Genomic DNA, 22,542 nt, shown 5'->3' on the forward strand with positions numbered 1-22,542 from the left:
TCTCTAGATCGACGAAATAGTTTGTTATTTAATTTGTTTATTGGTGAGAGCGATTATTTAAACAACTGTATTTCTATTGTATTGGGACCTTTTCCAAATCAAAGTTTGGTGAATGGAAATGGTTTCATGAAAGTATCAGTTTACTTTTACGATATCATTATTTAAACATTGATTAAAACCTCAAAATTACTAAAAATGGGTTTTTTAGATCCCTCAAAGTCGTCCCCATAGAAAGATTTATATATTATATCTACGGTGGTCCTAAATACTCTGTCGAATCCCGCGTTTCGATCTCCACCTTTTTTGGTCGGTCCAATCCTCATCATTTATGGCTATACCTCACATTATTTCTCTAAATCCTTCTCTCCATTCTAATGCTGGTCTTCTTTTCTTTCTTCTATTCCATGGAACATAGTTTAAGGTCTGTTTGGCCATCGTTCCTCTTTCATTCGTAGTACATGCCCGTAGCATAAAAGTTGTTTGGATTCTATTGTATCTGCGGTATTGTAAATCCTTCCCCTTCTTCTTCTTATTTCTTTATTTCTTCTTATCAACACGCTCTTCTTAGATAGTCCATTTCTACCACTTCTTCTTCTCTTTCATCCTCAATTGCAAACATTCAGATCCTTACGTCAAAATTGGTTCTTTTAGGAGACCAAAGTAAAGAGTTTAATTTTTGTACGATTCGGCCTTGTTGTTCTGCCCCGTTTCGATTTTCCTTCCTTCGCTATTAGTGTCCATAGCTATTTAAATTCTTCGCATTTTTTTTATATCTCTAATCGAGAGTTGGAGGTTTCCTTCGCCTCCTTTATTCTATAAGGTATTCCGTTTTGTTAATGCTGATAATCATATAATCCATGTCTTGCTCTTCGTTTACAATAATCACTACTTGATCGTATGTGAAGAAAATATTTATTATGTACTTATTACCAAGCTATATTCCCATCCTTGTGCATTTTCTTCTCCAGTTGTTTAATGCTTCCCGAAAATAGATTTTGAATAGAGTTGGAGATAAAGAACATCCTTGCTCCAAGCCTTTTGGGATAGGAAATGCGTTTGAAATTTCATTCCTCATTACGTATTTCAAACTTCAAACAAAAAATTTCTGGCTATTCTTGTCTCTATCTTCTTCTTCATGTGCCATCTCCTCTAAGAAGGTTGGCAACCATCATGGCAATTCGCACTTTCGATACCGCTGCTCTAAAGAAGTTAGCAGAAGAGCAGTTAAACCAAGCTCTCAAATTGTTTAACCAGGAGATGCGTCTTCTTCCGCGACTCCTTCTACCCTGCATTCTTCCTTGTATTATTAATTGCAGCAAGTAATAATGCTCGCCCCTCATGACATGTCCCAGATATTGCAGTTTTCTGATTTTAATTGTATTTAAAACCTCTTTATCTTTTCCCATACTTCTCAACACCTCGACATTCGTGACTCTATCCACCCAACTTATTCTTAATATCCTTCTGTAGGCCTATAACTCGAAGGCTTCTAATCTGTCCGAAACATCTTTCTTTAATGTCCAAGCCTCCAACCCATAAAATAATACGGAGAACACGTAGCATCTCAGAAGTCTTATCTTTAAAGAAATTGAAATGTCCCTGCTGCAGAGTACTTTTTTCAGTGTGTTGAAAGAATTTCTTGCCTGTCCTATTCTTGCCTTAATCTCTTCTGTGTACTCATTATTTTCGTTAATTATTGTACCCAGATATTTATATTTTTCAACTTTTTTAATTTCTTCTCCATATATTGTTATGTTTTCTTGGCGCTGTTGGGCTTTTGTAATTACCATAAATTGTGTATTTTTTGTGTTTTTGTGTATTTTTGTTTTCTTCACTGATTTCTACCACTCTGTCAACCATTTGTTGTAAATCCTCAAGACATTCCGCTAATAAAATAGTGTCGTCGGCAAACCGTATATTATTGATTGGTCGGCCATTTACTTTTATTCCCATAGTTAGTTCTTCTATTAAGTTAGTTAATATCTTCTTGTAGTGCTTCCTGGATTATTTCCTCTGAATACAAATTGAACAAAGTAGGAGACAGGACACAGCCCTGCCTGATGCCCCTCTCAATCTGTATTTCATTTGAAAAGACGTTGTTCTCTTTTACCACAGCGATCTGATTATAATAGATAGCGCTAATGATCCTGATGTCTCTCATATCTAAGTTTTTCTTTTCAAGTAATTCGATAAGACGGTTATATCTGACCTTATCGAAGGCTTTGTTGTAATACAAGAAGCACATATATACTTACTGGCTGATTAACATCCATGCACCTTTGCACAAGTACATTCACAGCGAACAGGGCTTCCCTCCCCGTACACCCCAATGAGCTAATAACGCTTACATCTCTGTAATTCTTACGTTTCTTTTTGTCTCATTTTTTGTGAATAGAGATTATACACGCCAAGCTCCAATCTTCTGGAATATTTCCTTGTTTGATCAGACATTTATTAAAGATCTCCGCCAACAATTCTATTAGTATTGACGGTTCGAGTTTTATTAATTCAATGGGGATGTTCTGTGGTTTTCCCGTTTTCCATTTCCTTTTTAAGTTCGTATTGTCTCGTCCCCACTTATTATCTCGTTGTACTGGTTCGTCTATTTTAACATTTTTTAACACATACATATTATTATTGTTGGTGTATCATGAGATAATTAATAATTGACCTTAACCCTCTTGTTGGCTATGTCCATAGAAGGTTTTACTTTTTTTTTTCTTGACAGTTTTTAAAAAAGTGCTCAAACCACAATGAATCTTTTTTCTTGAACTCGACATCTCGGTTCCGCTTTTGCTACTAACATCTTCCCAGTAGGCTATTTGTTTTTTCTTAAATAAACAATTGGGTCATGTCTATTCTCTTCGAAGATTTTTAGATGCAATTTTAAATGTTAAATAAGACCTTTTAAAGGAAATTTTTATGATGGACAGAGTGAAAAAAAAAACGCTGCAACCTTTAGAACGTGAAACTTTAGTATGAATTTACAAAAATACATTTCATTTTATATATTTAACAATTAAGATTAAAATAATTTTTGTTCTTGTCAGTTTAACATAATATTTTCTTCTTTTACAGTTTTGGCAAAAGAACTGGGGGCAGTGCTCGACGCCAAAACGAATGTTTCGTTTTGGAACCTTCAGAGATGATTGTCGTAAGTAGAGTTTCTTTAGTCATTATTGAAAATATGTAATTTTGATGTACCTCGAAAAAAACGTTCTTCATGACAAACATTTTTTTAACTTTTAAAAAGTGTAAAAAATCTAACTTACAATAATTATTATAAGTCATGACAAACATTTTAACTTATAAAATATCAACTTATAAAAATGGTTTAACTTATACAATTGTAAAAAATCTTTGTTGTATAGATTTAATAAAAAAAATTATTATACGTAATTAATGTCCATGAAATCCAGCAATAAATTAAAAAAATACTTATAAAAATACAACGAAAACAGCCAATATAAATATTCAATAAATACATATATTAATTAAATAATTTATTAAATATCCATTGTGTCATTGTTTAAATTATGGTTCTTTCTCTATTCTCAAATTTAATATATATTTGATTCATTAAAAATTTAAGAAAGACGAGACATCGTGGTGTTTCCCGTTAAACGTATTTAGTGATTTTTCTGAGTAATTACACTGTAAATAAACATTTTATCAAATTGTTATTGAAGTAATCCCACGACACCGTTTCTTATCTTCGTACGGTACGTGAAAACCCCCGCATTTGCAAGAAATCGGTTGTAAAATTTAAATATACACCGACATATTACGGTATTGTTTCCTGATTTCCAAGATTTGTGTTATAATTAGCCGATTGACTATACACTTATTAATATTTTTAAGAAATAGCTCTGCCAGTGTGTGGTAACACCCTCAATTATCTTTAGAAAAATAGCAGTTTATCATTTCCTTCCGTTTCCAGTAACTTATCCCGATGTACTACAATGCTGTTAAGTAGTACGGTACATAGAAAGTAAACTACATTAAGTAACACAAATAACACTACTATAACATTTTATAGTCAATAACATGTTTGCGACCGATTAAAATTAAAATAAAATAAAAGCAAAGGCAACAATACACATTTACAAATTTTGTTGCCACGACACGCTAAAATTATCACGACATTTACAGTACCTGTCCCTAGTCGCTTCGAAAGGTTTGGTGGAGTAAGTACGTGCTATACATCAGTTTCCAACTTCCTTTGAACCGTGTTGATGTTCCGATAAACAACGAGACAGCATGCATCCACGGTAAATATACAGTTTGCCCTATCCCAGTGATCGTCAACCACAAATATTGTGGGTAATAGTACCTCATATAATTTTGCCTCTCCGCAAAAAAGGTAAGAAAATTGGCCTTTCAACTTACCCTAAAATATAATTTAAATGCTCCTTCCACTTGGCCTGAAAATAAAATGGCTGGAGATGAATGGTTTCGTTAATTCATGAAGAGAAATTCCGAATTATCTACCCGCTTTGCTCAAGCCACAAACCTATGTCGGGCGACAAGTTTCAACCGATATAATGTCAATGTATTTTATGATAATTGTACAGAAGCCTGACAGAGTTGTTGTAAGACGTGGCCCAAGGCAGGTGGCGTACTAACCTCTGCTGAACGATGCACTTTGGGTATACTAGCATTTGCAGCTAACGAATTAGGCAGCGCCATTCCACCTATGTTAGTGTTTCCTTTATTAAATATCAAGAGCATTTCATTAGAGACGAGCCAGTAGGATCAATCGGCACCGGTTATCCATCAGGGTGGGTGCAAGAAGAGACATTTATTATATTTCTTAAACATTTTGAAAAATATTCATTGACAAATGCTTCTTCTTCTTCTTCATGTGCCATCTCCTCTAAGAAGGTTGGCAACCATCATGGCAATTCGCACTTTCGATACCGCTGCTCTAAACAGGTCAGCAGAAGTGCAGTTAAACCAAGCTCTCAAATTGTTTAACCAGGAGATGCGTCTTATTACACTTGCATTATTAATTGCAGCAAGTTATAACGCTCCAATTTATTTATTTATCAAATTTATCCACCCAATTTATTCTTAATATCCTTCTGTAGGCCCATGACTCGAAGGCTTCTACTCTTTCCGAAATATCTTTCTTTAATGTCCAAGCCTCCAACCCATAAAATAATACGGAGAACACGTAGCATCTCAGAAGTCTTCTCTTTAAAGAAATTGAAACGTCCCTGCTGCAGAGTGCTTTTTTCAGTTTGTTGAAAGAGCTTCTTGCCTGTCCTATTCTTGACTTAATCTCTTCTGTGTACTCACTATTTTCGTTAATTATTGTACCCAGATATTTATATTTTTCAACTTTTTTAATTTGTTCCCCATGTATTGTTATGTTTTCTTGGCGCTGTTGGGCTTTTTACCACAAATTGTGTCTTTTTTGTGTTGAGGGACAGTCCGTTTTCTTCACTGACTTCTACCACTCTGTCAACCATTTATTGTAAATCCTCAAGACATTCCGCTAATAAAATAGTGTCGTCGACAAACCGTATATTATTAATTGGTCGGCCATTTACTTTTATTCCCAGAGTTAGTTCTTCTAGTGCTTCTTGGATTGTTTCCTCTGAATACAAATTGAACACAGTAGGAGACAGGACACAGCCCTGCCTGACGCCCCTCTCAATCTGTATTTCATTTGAAAAGACGTTGTTCTCTTTGACCACAGCAATCTGATTATAATATTTAGCGCTAATGATCCTGATATCTCTCATATCTAAGTTTTTCTTTTCAAGTAATCCGATAAGACGGTTATGTCTGACCTTATCGAAGGCTTTGTTGTAATTCAAGAAACACATATATACTGGCTGATTAACATCCATGCACCTTTGCACAAGTACATTCACAGCGAACAGGGCTTCCCTCGTTCCCAAAGGTCACGACAAATGCTTACACCAGTTAAAATCGCCCAGCTCCAATCAACAAAAGCACCAGGTAGACAAACACCTCTAGAACCTAGCCAAGAATTGCAAGCAGGTACAATGAATCTGGAATCAGACATCTCTACTCTTGATGCTGTTTTGCGTGAGCAATGTACGTGATTTATGTATTAATTTTGAATGTTACAACTGTTCTCTATTCGTGTTACAACCGCCCCTGGTGTGGGATTTATTTTATAAATTTTCGAAAGCCTTTATTTCTTTATAAACAACGTTATTTCTTTATTAAATAAGTGACATGACGAATAATATTTATATTATTAAAATTAGTAGTAGTTTTTGTGGATAGATGACGCTGGGGGTTTCATTACGGAAAGAAAGACAGAATAAGGAAATTATAATATGGATACCTTTTTACTTTTTACTTTATGGTTACCAAAAATTTAAAAAAATCTTATTTTTCGTATTACATTCTTAAGAATTAAAAAGCAACACCGACATTTCTGCAAAAAAGGTATAGGTTTTTTTACTACAGATAGGTATATATTAATGGAAAAACTCATCAAATACCTGTATATGGGCAATTTCTCTAATTTCTTTGGAGTATTTACGTTAAATCGACATAAAGTGAGTTTCAGATTTTGTAGTTTTCTTTTGTAAAAAGCGTTTATAGATAACCTGTATTTTAGTCGTAGACAGAAAACAAAATCGTCTCTTTGCACTGTTAAATGAAATTTTTAAGTATTTTAAGAGTTTAATTATAACATTAGCTTATCTGCAGTGTTCTTTAGCTAAGAATCTATTATATTATTTTGTAAAACAATTTAATATGTAGATCAAAAGTTTTGTTGACTCCATAAAAAGTATAACAGCGGTTTTATGGGTTTCGCTACGTCATCTTGCGGTTGCAAACTTAACATATTAATCATAATTAAAATTATATATAATCCATTATCAACTCCTTCATCCTCTTTTTCTAATACTGAAACTTAGTCTATTGGCGTCTGTCTACAACAATGACTAATGATCGATTGATAAAATATTAATCACAGAATTTTTTGAGAACTACTGATCTTAATAAATTATACTGCTAATAACAGATTTAAACAACTCATCATTACGTATAACAATATTAACCATTATGAAATTATTAAATCGCAAGACTATCAATTTTAAAGGATTATGTCGTGAACGTCAGGTGATGATATTCAGGGACTTCGCCCTATGCTTATCCTAATTTTGAAATTTAATCATTCAGATTTCTACACCAGGCATTTTTTGTTCACCTTTCTTTTTTACTGTCCGACTGTCAGTGTCGTACATCTTAAGGTCCATTTTCCTCGAGGCTCATGTAATGAGGATCGTTCAATGCAAAATATTTATTAGTTGAAGAGATTTCTACTTTATTTTGAGTTTGAGTATCTTGTTCTTGTTCTTCTGTTGGGCAATGAATTTTTATAAGTGTTAGGTTGAAGAAGTGGGTGCACATTCTTAACTTGCATGTCCTTTCACTGACTACCTGGAACTCTATAATTTTTGACTTAAAATCCTCCACCACAAATGCAACTCCACATTCTTTGCTTTCTTGTTCCTTCCCACTATATAGAATTGTGTGCGTTTTAGTGTCCCTGACACCTTTCCCCAGCCATCGTGTCTCCTGAAGAACAGTAATCATGAGCTTATATCTTTTTAGTTCTTGCAGAAGTGCGGTTTGAGCTCCTGGTTTATTTAGTGTCCTCACATTCTTATTTCCAAATATATAGCCCATGTTTCGTAGCTCGAGTCGTTTCAGAAAGTTCCGTCCTGTATTCCGAGGCAAATGTTCAGGTTTCGTAACTGTGTGTTTTTTCCGATGGTTAGTTGTCAGCCCACTGCCGAACCTTCTTTCTTTGCCCGGGCTTAGGACCGGCAGTGGTGACTCCTGAGCTACTCGATCCACCCATTTGTCACCACAGGCGGAGTTTCATTAATGTCTACTAAAAGTTTATCCATAGTAGGAATCTTTTTTTTTTGTTTAATAAAATTAATGAACTTTTCTTCGAATAGATTCTTTCACAGTATCGTCTATATGGATAGGTTTTCTCCCTGTTGACGTTTTACGTGCTTCTGTAATACTTCCACTCTTTCGTTGCTTTAAAAGTCTATAAATAGTTGCTTCTCCTTCTTCTTCTTCATGTGCCATCTCCTCTAAGAAGGTTGGCAACCATCATGGCAATTCGCACTTTCGATACCGCTGCTCTAAAGAGGTCAGCAGAAGTGCAGTTAAACCAAGCTCTCAAATTGTTTAACCAGGAAATGCGTCTTCTTCCGCGACCTCTTCTACCCTGTATTCTTCCTTGTATTATTAATTGCAGCAAGTTATAACGCTCGCCCCTCATGACATTTCCCAGATATTGCAGTTTTCTGACTTTAATTATATTTAAAACCTCTTTATCTTTTCCCATTCTTCTCAACACCTCGACATTCGTGACTCTATCCACCCAACTTATTCTTAATATCCTTCTGTAGGCCCATAACTCGAAGGCTTCTAATCTATCCGAAACATCTTTCTTTAAAGTCCAAGCCTCCAACCCATAAAATAATACGGAGAACACGTAGCATCTCCGAAGTCTTATAATTGAAATGTCCCTGCTGCAGAGTACTTTTTTCAGTTTGTTGAAAGAATTTCTTGCCTGTCCAATTCTTGCCTTAATCTTTTCTGTACTCATTATTTTCGTTATTTGTTGCTTCTCCAACTCCGGTCATATCTGAACACTTAGAAACTATATTCGAAGTGTAGGTACTTGTAAAATGTTCATGTACAAGAGCATCATGTACATTTAACACTTAAGTTTTCATTGGCACGGTTAAATGACACTTTCATTTCACAGTAGCAAAATTAGACATTTGTGATATTTTTACTACATAAGTTCACTTATTAATATCACTTTTTATTATAGAACTAACAATTCTGCTCGTTAAAATCACAGGACTTTATAAACACAACTTATTAATCTTTACTAAAATTATTCACCATCTGCAAAATACGTTCTCCCGCTTGGAATTTTAATCTTTTCTAAGAAAGTTTAGGACTTGTAAATTGACCCTCTCCTTTTTTAATATTTTGTACCTGTAGAAGTACAGAGGTTCTTCAGCCATCTTTCGCCCTCCGAACTCTCTCTTTCCATTCACTTTTTCTTGTAAAATGAGTTGCAAGAGTACATATATCTGGATATTTCTTATAATGTGTCACAGATATTCTATTTTTGACGTATTTACCATGCGTATCAATTCCACCGTCTGGTTCATCCGTGTCCATGATATCTTCAAAATTCGTCAATTTAGAAAGTTTTATGTATTTTTTGCAAGCAGCTTTCGTGAGGGTTCACGACCCACCTTCATCTAACAACTCAGAAGAGACATGTCATAATACTTTAGTAGTCCAATTTTTGTAGGCAGGAATAAACCATGACAATTGAATAGTTATTACATTTTATGGAGGATGATAAACACTTCTATGTCTATATGGCACGAAAAAGTAACAAAAAAACAAAAAATGTCGGTGTTCAAAGCTGAGGAGCGCTTATATTAGTTTATTAATCGCCTCCTGTTGGCGAGATAGCACAAAAAAGTTTATCTTTCTGTTGAGTAGTTATTTCGTACTGACGTTAATCAAAACGATATATCCTCTGGTATTCTCTTTATCTTGGTGTGATAATAACCGTAATGTTACCATGGATAATAACTGGATTATGTCGTCTCTCGACTGACGATTATATTCACCACATGTGGACTATAGTCTCATTCGTTCAGAGGACAACGGTTCTATATAAAAAATAATGTCATACGATTGTGACTTTCCTTTCTGAAATCTGAAACAGATTTTTCGACGAGGAAATGAAAAACAGGCGTTGTTTAGATGGTCTTCGCTGGCATTATTCAGTTTAAGTTTCGTTTTAAGTTTTATTGCACATTACACCTTTTATTTTGCCCCTGTAAATCTATCTTGATATAAAACATATTGTATATTGTAAGAATGTGAGTGTGGAGCGAAAAAAAAATTGTGCGAGTCATTCTGGATGTTGTGGTAAAAATTGTTTGAAAAAAATTTATTTTACAGTTACAAGTCACAGGATACCATCGGTTTCCTTTTCAAAATGTTTACAATAGAACCCTCATTATTTGTATCCCTCCCCTTCTATTGTCCTCTCCCTATACATAACAATCCAAATCGTCAACATGTCCTACAACGTGAAGATCTCGATCAAGACTCAATAAAATTTTATCTGACCCTTATCTCTTAGCTAAACGGCTCGACTTCTGTCCTTGCCACTAGTAACCCCAATTTATTTTTCTCTCGTTTAAAAAGCCCTTCAACAAGTAGTTGTCCTTAGAGATCAACGGGAGGAAGTAGGACGTTGAAATAATGGAATTTGAAGTTATTGATGAGGGTCTTTAATTTCACGCTATAAGATTTTCTTCATTATCGTTACAAAATAAATTAAATTTGTACTGAAGATTATAAAAAAAAACTATTAATCATAGCAAGTTTTAATAAGAAAACCAGTGAAATTTTAGTTTTGGTAGATACTGAATAAAAATATTGTAAACTACTTTTCGATATACGTCAACAGTGAATTATTAAACTAGGCTAGCTATGCTGATGATACAGCCACGTTGGCAAGGCGGTCAGTAAAAATAATAGAAAAAGTAGAGAAAAACTTAACAATCATGCAAAAAAACGGCGGGCGAACTTTCGACACCAAATTGTCTTTGTACCTGGGGTAATCGAAGGGTCAAATTTTATTATAGGAAATTTCGACACCGCGGCGTAAAGCAGGTAGGTAATTAGCGGCGATGGACATTTGCACCCAAGCAGGACAAGCGGGTTTTCCCAATATTTATTGTCACGGCGGGGGGCGTGGCACTTGTGTACTTGTGACTAAATTATTTCAGTTGTAATTTATTTCTTGTTTGACGTTGACTTGTGCACGTATACGGATATTTAAAAAATGAGTTTGATAAAAAGTTCCCGTGGTCGAGATTTATTAATGGTGGAGCATAATTCGTTCTCGAAACAGAAAGTGTTAAAAAGCGGCGAGATATTTTGGCGCTGCATCCAAAGAAACACTAAGTGTTCCGCAAAAGTGTTTACAATAGGCTGTGAGGACCTCACCATCACAAGAAGTGATTTGGTACATAATCATGAAGCCGATCCAAAAAAAGCTTGAAGTAAAGATGGTAACCAATGCATGTAAAAGAAAAGCCCAAGAGGACATATCGGAAAAGCCTGCCAAAATTACAAGAACTGCTGTTACTGAGTGTGATGCCAATTTGCTGACGGTTCCTGACATAGCTAGCATAAGAAAGAACATTTACAACTGTCGTCGTAAACTGTTACCAGGTCCGTTACCAAGAAGCATATCAGAAGTCCATAACGCGGTTAGTAATTATTCTCCTAAAACCTGTCGCAATGAAAGTTTTTTGTTTTTAAATCATCCTGAATTAAATGTAATTGTATTTTCATGCGAGACAAATATTCGTTTGTTGTGTAAATTAAAAACTTTGTATATGGATGGTACATTTTCATACGGTACCAAATATTTTCTACAATTATTTACTATATATGGCTTGGAAAATGGACATTATGTTCCTTTAGCATACTGTTTGTTAAAGGACAAATTGTCAATGACATACAAAAATTTATTTTCTTTATTAAGGTCTAAGATTTTTGAAACATTTCAATTATCATTAGAGCCAACTGAAATATTTGTGGACTTTGAAAAAGCAATTCACTGTGCTTTATTGTATATGTGGCCCAATGCAAAAATTAGTGGATGCCGTTTTCACTTACACCAAAATTGGTTTAAAAAAATTTAATCTTTGGGTTTGGTACAAGAATATAAGGATACAAATTCAGAAATTGGAAAATGGTTAAGGCATACGTTTGGTGTAACTTATTTAAATCCAGCAGAAGTTGAAGAATGCTTTCTTTATGAGTTAATGTCATATAAACCTATAAACGCAACACTTGATATATATGCAGATTATTTACTGGAAAATTACATTTTCGATATTTCCACCACACATATGGTCTAATCAGAATCCGTCTATTGCGAGGACCACAAATGCCTGTGAATCCTTTCATTCGAGATTTAATTCTTCTTTTTATTCAACACATCCTTCTATTTTTATTTTTATTGAAAAGTTAAAAGAATTTCAAGTAGACACTTATGTCAAAATAAATAGTTTACATATACCAGCAAAAATCAAACATACTACTGTTAAGGCTAAATTGGCATTTTTGGAGAAAATGATGGATAAACTACGATCCCAACAAATACGTAGGTTAGATTTTATAAAAGCTGTATCTTATCATTCCTATAATAGCAAATAAATCATTGTATACAAGTATATTAACGGTAAAATGTACAAAAATTAGGTACTAGTTGTATTATATTTAGATATTATTACAGTTATAAAGAAATAAAATGCACATTACTTTTATTAAAATAAATAAATTAATTAATTATGGTATTTTATTTATGTCGCAGCTATATTTATTTGGTGTCGAATATACCTGTAAGATAAAAACGGGAATTGGGGCTGCTGTCGAAAATTGCCATTAAATTTTAGTCGCTACCTGCTTTGTGTCGAAATTTCCTACGCCCCAAAAAAATAAACGAACGAATAGGAGAGTGTAAAATAAAAAATTATGAAGGCAAACAGTTTATGTTCATTTTACTTATTTGAAAAATGATCAGGTAGATAGAGTTATAAACAATAAGTGATCCCATGCCTCAACTCAGCTAAGTATCTGGGCATGAACTTGGATGCTCTTTTGAAATTGAAATGTAATGAACATCAAAAGAAAAGGAAAAACCCGAACATCGAAGTTCTTCTATTGTAATTGGTGTTTTTAATTAAAAATTTAATTTAAAAATCCAATAGTATCAAGTTGTAAACGTTTTCAGACAAATCAGTCCATGTTCAGTAAACTTTGTAGTACTTGCAAAATAACCTCAAAATCAAACAGTAGTTGGGTTTAAATTGATTAAAATTGTTAAAGTTTCTGGGAATACGCCGGTGAACTTATATTGCCTACAGGGAACATATCTCCATACTCGAAAGAGTTTTCTACATCCGAACTGTTCTTCTTCTTCTCGTAGCACTACAACCGGGGGTGGTTTTTGGCTGACTGCACAACTTGCTGGCTTCTTGGACGGTCTATCGATTATGATCTCGTATTATTTCTTTCTGAAGTTTTGTCTGCAGTTAGCTGTGATAGACATTATCAATCAAGTATGACTCCTTGGTAGTTAGCTTCATTTCTCCATTTGATGGTGTGTTTTGCACTAATAGTTGTTCTTCTAGGGTTTCTCTTCTATTCTTAAAACTTCTTGAGACTTGTTTGGATTTACAGCTATTTTCCATTGGATCTAGTCTTTAAATGTATCTACTAGAGTCTGTAGGTTTCTTACTACTATGCTCTGAGTTCTATGTTTAACTGCTATTGAGGTGACATCTGGATACAGACTAATAAAGATTCCTGTCGTTGTTGGAGCATATGTAGCGTAAATAATATACAGTATTGGTGACAGCACTGTTCCCTGGGGAACCTCCGGAGTCCCGCTCTTTTACAGGATTTGTCCTATCAGAACCTCCGGTCAGCCAGATACCAGGAAATCCACTGTGGCGTTAGTATTATTTCTTCTTGTTCTTCGGGAATTTCGTCATAGTTCTCTTTAACTTCTTCATTAACGCCAAGTCTTCTTACTGGTGATTGTTTAAGATAACTCTCTTAGGGCATTTTCCAAGAATTCTCCTTATCATTTTTGCTTTTTTTTTTTCGTGAAATAGACTATACGGTTTTCTTCGTGTAATGGGGGAAGTCGTCTCCTTTGTGACGACGAAGATCTGTTGGATTTTCCATATTTCTTTCATATTTTGATATTGCTCTTTGTTTTATTTCTTTGACAAATTCTTCATTAATTTCTCCATTCGTACTCTGTAGCTCTACAACACATCATTGGTATTGGCTAACTGTATTAACTCCCTCCGTTTCTTCCCGTCCATCATAAAGTCTTTGTCCATATCAAAATCCATGGTATTGAGATTTTTAGCGATGTTGTCTGTTCATCTGGTGCGTGGTTGTCATGATAGTCTTCTTCCTTCTTGGTTAGACTTCCATGCTAGTTTAAATTATCGGTCACCCGGTTCTCGTTGGATGTATCCTAGCCATGTTAAACTTTGCGCTTTGGCATCCTTTACAATGCATGGATGCTTATATAGTTTCTTAAGATCTATATTGGTTCTTATTCGTTCTTCTTTATTCTTGATCTACAGCTGGCTGTAGGTTCCTTACTACTCTGTAGGTGTCATCTATATAAGTGTCTCTGGCCTTATTGGAACGTCTATAGTTCTATAGTATAAATATTATACAGTATTGGTGACAGCACTGCTCCCTGCGGAATTCCAATCTCCGGAGTCTCTCTCTCAGAGCTCTGAACCTCCGGATAGCCAATTACAAGAAAATTCTGTCGTGGCCTCATTGTAGTATGGTCGTATTATTTCATCTTTTTCTTTAGGCATTTTGTGTACTTCTTGGATACGTTTTCGACTTTTTGGATAATGTTAATGTTTTCTTGCTGGTGATAGTTTAAAGTGTATACTTAAATTCTCTTTCAAAAATTTTCATCGCTTCTACTTTGTCTTCTGTAGAGTAGACTATACCGTTTCTTCCGTGTAATGGAGGAATTGGTCTCTTGTCGCTGCGCAAGACCCTGTGGAGCTTTCATATTTCTTTTATATTTTGCCTTGTCCGAAACTTCCACTTCCTTGTACTTCCATTTTATTGACATTGTCTTCACACTTTTGCCGTATTTTGCAGTTCTTGTTTGACTTGTCAGTTTGCTCTGTTTTTTCCTCCTCCTAGTTTATGGTTCTTCTGGCCCTTTTTTTGCTTTGTTCTTTTTCCTATATCTTCTGAGCTGTTGATATTTGGAATGGTATACTAACTAGCCTTTTCAATGACCACATGGTCTACTTTTTGTAAGATACCAGCTGATCTTCTTCCCATGTACATATTTCTAGGAGCAGTAGTTTGTGATCATCAGCTCCTTCAGTCAGTATTTGTATTTACCTTTACAATTCTAGGTTTCTGATTCCCGCTATATCGAACTGGATGGGTAGAGGATGCCCTTCTGAAAAATTCTTCTTTAGATGACCTGACATTTAGCTCTTCTATTATTTTAGACAGTTCTTAAACATATTGTGAATTAGTGATGGATTCGACCGTTACTTGGTGGAAGTTTATTTTAACTAGTAAAAAAACACTGAAAACTTTTGTTTTCAACACTTCCCTAATTTTTTTTTTTTATAATTTATCATCACTACAGCTATAAATGAGGTGGCGAATCAGATACAATTATGAAATATATTTTATCTGAGTATGTCCACTTACAGCGTCTTTAATGGACAGGCCATGTATATAGGATGGAAGAAAACAGGCTTAAAAAAAACTGTTGAACGCAAGAATGCAGAAGCGATAGGAGGATGATGTGGACGAGAACACTAGAAATCTTCTTGGCAGTCGATCGGGGAGGAGACTAGCTACTGACCGTAATGGATGGAGAGGTTTGGAGGGATCACTACAGCTGTTTCGGCAGAGTGCTTTTCTCAAGTGAGCTATTTTTCTTATGCATCTAACACTTTATAGTCTTTAACTGAATAAGTTGAGGAGTGGAGAACTCTTTGTCTAAAATTGATCATTTATACTTATATCTGTATTTTTAATTTGTTAATTTCCATAGATTCTAATAACGATAGCTTAAGGCCATGTTAATAACAGCCATATCAGTATCGTTGATTCTGTAAAAGTTCTTGGTATTTTTATAGACAACCACCTTAAATGGTCCCTTCATATCGATTTGTTAAGTAAGAAACTAGCCTCAGCCTGCTATGCAATAAGATCTGTTTCGAAGGAAATGAATTTAGCATCTTCCAAAATAACATATTTTTCTTTGTTTGAGTCTCATCTTCGATATGGCCTTCCTTTTTGGGGTTCTAGTACAGCTGCCCAATCTGATATTATTTTTAAATTACAAAAAAGAGCAATACGGTATCTTTTTGGCCTCAGTAACTTAACTTTTCTTTGATTATTTCATTGTAAAGAAAACATAGCACACTATAGTTTATTTTTATGAACGAGAGAGTAATAAGCATAATTTTAACTGGTAGCTCCGACCACTCCATGGGCGTGCTCAAGATTAATTGAAAAATTACTTTGAATAATTGTAAAAAATAAATGAATTATTTCAGTGTTATAAAGTGTTATCTGTATGTAAACAAAAGTGACCTCTTTTATCACACACTATATTAGAACTGACTGGCCTACATTAAAAAGGGTTTTAAAAAATTCACATTTTTTTTAATTTTTAAAAATTACAAAAGAGAAAAAGAGTTTTTAAAACCGTCTAAGGTATGTTAAATAGATGAATAAAAATATTAATATAAAACTTACAGCTACTTGTTACAAATCCAAATCAGATTCAGAAGATGAACTTTCAGAATCAAGATTTATAATAACTGGCTCGATCATTTTATCAGTAATATTGTCCAGCTTCCACATTTTTTCCTCTTCTTTAATAGTGTGATTTACTGCCTTTTCCCAGTTTTCAGGTTTTACATTATTTACGGCCTCCAAAAACAACTGTTTAACATCATGAATTTTAAAAGTGGTATTTTTTCTTGAAACTTCACTCTTTATCTGTGCCCATACCAGTTCAATCGGGTTTAATTCACAATGATATGGTGGGGATCTAAGTACTGTCATTCCACGATTTTTGGCAATTTCATCAATTTCGTATTTTTTAAATTTTTCTTTATGAAGGGCACACAACGAATAAAGTTCCTTTCTTATAGATCCGGGATGGTACGTAATATTTTTTGAACTCAGCCAATTCTGCAAGTCTTTTTTTAACCACTTGGTTGTGGGCAGTCCTTCTATAAGTCTGGAGTGATAACTTGCATTATCCATTACTATTACACAGTTCTTAGGAAGAAGATCTATCATTTGTTCGAACCATTCTTGAAAGACATCAGCGTTCATGTCTTCATGGTAGTCACCGGTACGAGTTGATTCAAAAGTTAATAAATCACCTTCAACAAAACCGTCTGAACTGCCAATGTGTACTATTATCAGCCTGCGTCCCTTTCCTGATGGTGGGTTTAAACCAGTAGATAAGTTATTTACAAAAGCGTGCCTTTGACTTGTAACAGTTTCATCCTGCCAAAATTCATTTGGTGTATGACCCTCGTTGATCCATGTTTCATCAAGATAAAATATTTTTCTTTTTTGGTTTCTCATTTCCTTCATGGTTCTTAGAAAATGTCTTCTCCATATGACAATATCGCTTCTTTCTAATAAAATAGACTTTCTGGGATTCTTTTTCCAGCGGAAGCCTATTTCTTTTAAAAGTTTCCATAACGTACTTCGACTCATTTCTGGGTAATCCTTATCATCTCGAACTGAGACAAGAACTTTATCCAATGTTGGAAATTCTTGTCTAAAGAAGAATTCATGCACTTTCCGTCGAAGTCCTTCTTTAAAATGATATTCTATTTGAAATTTTGGTTTCCCTGGAGCATTACGTGGCATTTGAAAACTACCACATTTCTCTTCTTTAATAACTCTGAAAATCGTAGATTTCCCAACACCAAGTGTACTGCTAACTAACTCAACGGTCTCATCAACACTTTCACATAAACGTTTGTCTGTAAATGATTTAAAACAATTAAATATTAATGTTTTTTCATTAACTGTTAGAGGACCAATTTTTCGGCGTTTACACGGCACTTCCAAATTTTCCATAACACTAGTATACACAATAAACTGCACCTTGCAACTGAAGTACCTACTTTTAGTGAACTGTTAAGAATTTTGAATACGCCACTTGGACCTTCCTACAAAATGGAAAAACGCACTATCACATTTTCTGTGGAATAAGTTTAGAAGGTAATTATCTAGTCAATTACTGTCGTAGATTCCTGGAATTAAAGAATTAAATGTTTGATTGTTGAAACCCTTACTTCGTGGAATGCACTCATTTCAGATAAAATAAAACGTTTTATTTTATCTAAAGAATTAAACTTTATTTTGCAAATAGGTAGGTACTTATTAAACTTTTATTGGTTATATATAACCAATAAAATAAACATCTTACATTTCTTGCAAATTCATTAGTACCTGTTAACCTCCATCACTCCGACACTGGCAACCTTATTTAGGGATTAGTAACCCTCACAACTATTGTATTCTATTCTGCTCCAACCTTTATACCTGGTGGTCATACTCAATTTAAAATTGTTTTCCTATATACTTCTGTAAACTTGTTGACAAATATCTGTTTTTCATTGAGTCACCCGTATCAACAGTTTAGGGATTTGCATACATAATTTATTGTTTTATTACTCTCTCATACATAAAAATACACTATAAAATTGAGCTGATTTTATTGCTGACTAATCAGGCGTTATAACGGTATGCCACTTTTTAAAATCTAATCAAAATTGATTTATATATGAGAAAAAAAACTTTTGTGTTTTCTTTGGACATTTTGGATGTGTTTTATATTATAAAGTAATTTTCAGTTAGAAGATTGTTAGATTTTGATGCAAAAATTAATTTATTCATTTTTGCAATGTTTTATATGTACCAATATCAATGCGCAGAATAAATATGGCTCCTATTGATTGATTTTCACCCTTGTTTGAAATATAAAATGGAAAAAAGCGGTGTATAATCCTAATTTACATATACACCACCGAAATCCATTATGCATGAGGAAGGTACAATTCTGAATTTTGCAGTATGGCCTTCGTTTATTGTTTGTCACCTAGGAATTCCCTGTGGATCCGACGCACCGTAAAATACACGGCTCACTAATTTAATTGTGTCGTGTACCATCCCGCTGTATGCCGTTTTCGTTTTATTTACTAACATACATAACGCCCCCTCCGCTATTTTCCGCTGTGCGCTCCACGAACCACCCCTTTGAAATATAGAGACGCTAATTGTTTTCCGGTTTTCCGTTTCTGTGAGCTTCGGAACGTGTTTTTCGACTTGTTGCATGCAAATCGGCTCTAACCCTTCCACAGATTCACTTGTTTTTTTTTTTTTAATTAATTAAGTCGAAATCTCAACGACTTTAGAGGAAAATCACAAGCTTGTCATTCTGCAAATCTGAAAATACCGAAAGAGTACAGACGATTCCTAGTAATTAGATATAAATTTATATGTATAGCTTTGGTAAGTTACAGAAAATTCATAAAAAAATATGGTTTCATTCTCCAAAATGTTTTATTAAAAATTACTGATTGATATTGCCTTCAGTTCGTCCTATACATATTTTACAGTAGCTCTCTTTATTCTCCTATATACAGTACGTGCGTAAAACATGGAAACATAAAGATATCTGTGACACCCCGTATGATATAGTAACAAATTGTTCTTCTTCTCATGGAGCCGTCTCCTTTCGAAGGTTGGCGATCCAAATGGCAATTGTAGTTGTGGAAACTGCTGCGCGAAAGATTTCTGCGGATGAGTGGTCGAACCATCTCCTCAGGTCTTCCAGCCACGAGTTCTGGCGTCGTCCTACTGATCTTTTGAACTGTACTTTTCCTTTCAGTATAACTTGAAGTAATTCATATCTTTCGCCTCTCAACACATGACCCAAGTATTGCATTTTCCTCTCTTTGATTATTCTTAGTAATTCTTTTTGTTTACACATGCGACGAAGTACCTCAACATTAGTAACTCTTTGTACCCATGGAATTCTCAACATTCGTCTGTATATATACATCTCAAAGGCATCTATTCTTTTTTCTATTTCGGAGTCCATTGTCCAACTTTCACAACCATACAGTAAGACAGAAAAAACGTAACATCTGATCATTCGGATTCTAAGCTGCAGACTAAGGTCTGATCTTGTAAAAAATGTTTTCATGCTCATGAATGCTTTCCTTGCTTGTTCGATTCTTGGAAGGATTTCTTCTTTTGGATTACACTGACTATTGATATTTGCTCCCAAATATTTTGTGGAATTTACCTGTTCTTGACCCTTGGCATACACATGTACGTTTATTAGTGTCTTTAAAAGTATTTAAAATACTGAAAATAAAAAGTTTTAGTTTTGGAAACGTTTAGATGTAAACCGAACATTTCGCTGTGGTGAACTACCACATTTATTATATTTTGTAGTTCTTGTGCGTTGCTTGCTATTAAGACGGTATCATCAGCATATCTGATGTTGTCTATGCTGATTCCGTTAATCTTAATTCCGCCTTGGACCTCGTCTAATGATTCTCTGAATGTAGACTTCGAATACAAATTAACTAGTAGCGGTGATAAGACGCAACCCTGTGTGATGTCAGGTAGTATAATTCAGCCAGAGAAAAACAGGATTCGATCGTATGGCATTTATTTCGGATTTACATATACAAATAAAAAAGTAATTATCGTTAAGTACCTACTAAATACAATGTTCGAATACAAAGACGTACTGTTTATTTATTTCGACAGATGGGTGTGACGATACCAAAATACGGCGATCGAGGAATTGAAGTCGTACTCGTACTTCAACGCAGTGCGAGTACTTGGACAGGGATAAGGATGTCTACCTAGTTCAACACACCAGATAGAAAGGATACGCCAAAATCGTTCAACGCACCAGATTGACGCAGTCAGAGGAAGGATTGTCAATCTCGCTCAACGCGCCAGATCGACTGGGTTCGGAAGGATTTGGGACACGTTCAACGCACCTGTCCCCAAGGTCAGATATTCTCAACTCAACGCGTCGAGAATGGTTAGCTGTCTTTCAGTTTCGACTTTTATATTATTCGAGACAGAACAAAAACATGTTTTGTTTAACACATAGGCGTACTCTAGACGATAAAATATATTATCGTCACACCTGTCTCACTCCTCGTCGGATTTGTATATCTTCGGATGTTGTGTGCTCTATTTCAATTGTTGCCGTTTGGTGCCAGTATAGTTCTGAGATAATTCGCAAGTCTTGTTCGTCAACTCCAGTTGTTCTCAGAATTTCGATCATCTTTTGATGGTTAACGCAGTCAAATGCTTTTCGATAGTCAATAAAACATGGATATACATCTACATTCATGTCTCTGCATCGTTGCGTTAACACATTTAAAGCAAAAAGAGCCTCTCGTGTTCCTAATCCGTTTCGAAGTCCGAATTGAGTGTCACTCATCTGGAACTCGCACTTCTTGTAAATTCGTGTATGGATAATTCTGAGAAAAGTTTTAAGGAAATGAGACATCAAGCTTAATATTCGATAATCATCGCATTGTGAGGACGTCGATTTTTTTGGTAATGCTACGAATGTTGATTTTAGCCAGTCTGTTGGTATTTTACCTGTGTCATATATCTTATTGAATAGTGCTGTTATTAAGTCTAGGCTTTTACTTTCGTTATCTGCAATTAGTTTAAGTATTTCGACAGTGATATTGTCTGGACCGGTGGCTTTTCCATCTTTCTGAGGTTTTACTGCGTGAATCACTTGTTCTTTGGTTATTTCTGGGCCTTTTTCATTAATTCGATTATCTTTGGATGGTGGAGAACAAAGTCTATCGTCGTCAAAAAGAGTTTGTATGTATTTTTTCCATCTCTCTAGTTTGTCTTCTGTACCCATAATTATTTCGTTATTATCATTTTTTAATATTGTTACTTGTCTCTTTTTGTGTCTACCTGTCATTTCTTTTACTTTTTTATGAATATTAAAGGTGTCGTATTTTTCCTGAAGTTGTTCAATTTCTAGACATTTTGTTGACATCCAGTTTTCTTTCGCCTCCCTGCACTTTTTTCTAATGATTTTGTTGATTCGCTTGTATTCTATTGGGCTTGTTTTATGTTTTCGTTTTACGTCCATGAGGTCCATGATCTCTTGCGTTATCCATTCTTGTTTTTTGTTGTGTTCTATAAACCCGATGTCTTCTTCTTTTATCTTTGTTATTATTTTTTTTAGAGCAGTCCATGTTACTTCAATGTCTGTCTGTACCAAGTTTTCGATCGTTTTTATTTCTTCCTCAAGCTTGATACTTATTTCTTTTTTCTGTTCAGGGTTCTTCAGTTGTGAGATGTCTATTTTTCTTGACTTGACCACCTTGAATTAGGAAACAGAAATCCATTTTGAATAAAAATTCATCTAATCAAGAGTTTTAAGACTTTTCTAATCGTGTTCGGAGAAATTAGTGCTGTCTCTTCTGTAATTCTGTCTTTCAGTTCTTAGATAGTATGTTGCCTATTTACATAAGAACACTTTTCTTTTTAAATAACTATAAAAAATAATTTGGAGATGTCAAATCCGGAGATCTTGATGGCCATTCGAGAGCTCCTCTTCTTCCAATCCAACGATTTGGAAATCTATTGTCGAGAAACTCACGAACGCCTCGAAGATAATGAGGAGGTGATCCGTCTTGCTGAAATCAAATTGAACTATTCATTAGATTAGAATTTAGATCATCAAGAAAGAGTCTGGCTAATTCTGGAATTAACTCCAATTCTAAAAATGCCAATGTTATGGTTCTATCCCATATCTAATAATGTTATTATTCATAATTCCTGTTC

General features: G+C 34.6%; 1 protein-coding gene across 8 annotated transcripts in view; it reads left to right on the plus strand.

Moving 5' to 3' along the window:
• Positions 1-22,542, plus strand: part of PDZ-GEF (PDZ domain-containing guanine nucleotide exchange factor) — a 726,227-nt gene that overhangs the window by 590,318 nt on the left and 113,367 nt on the right. For all 8 annotated transcript variants that reach the window (XM_072545154.1, XM_072545155.1, XM_072545152.1 and 5 more), the window contains one exon: positions 3,079-3,154. In XM_072545154.1, coding sequence (XP_072401255.1) covers positions 3,079-3,154 — 76 coding nt within the window. The remainder of the gene's footprint in view (positions 1-3,078; positions 3,155-22,542) is intronic.

This window comes from Diabrotica undecimpunctata, chromosome 9, assembly GCF_040954645.1.
Source record: "Diabrotica undecimpunctata isolate CICGRU chromosome 9, icDiaUnde3, whole genome shotgun sequence".
Taxonomy (NCBI): Eukaryota; Metazoa; Arthropoda; class Insecta; order Coleoptera; family Chrysomelidae; genus Diabrotica; species Diabrotica undecimpunctata.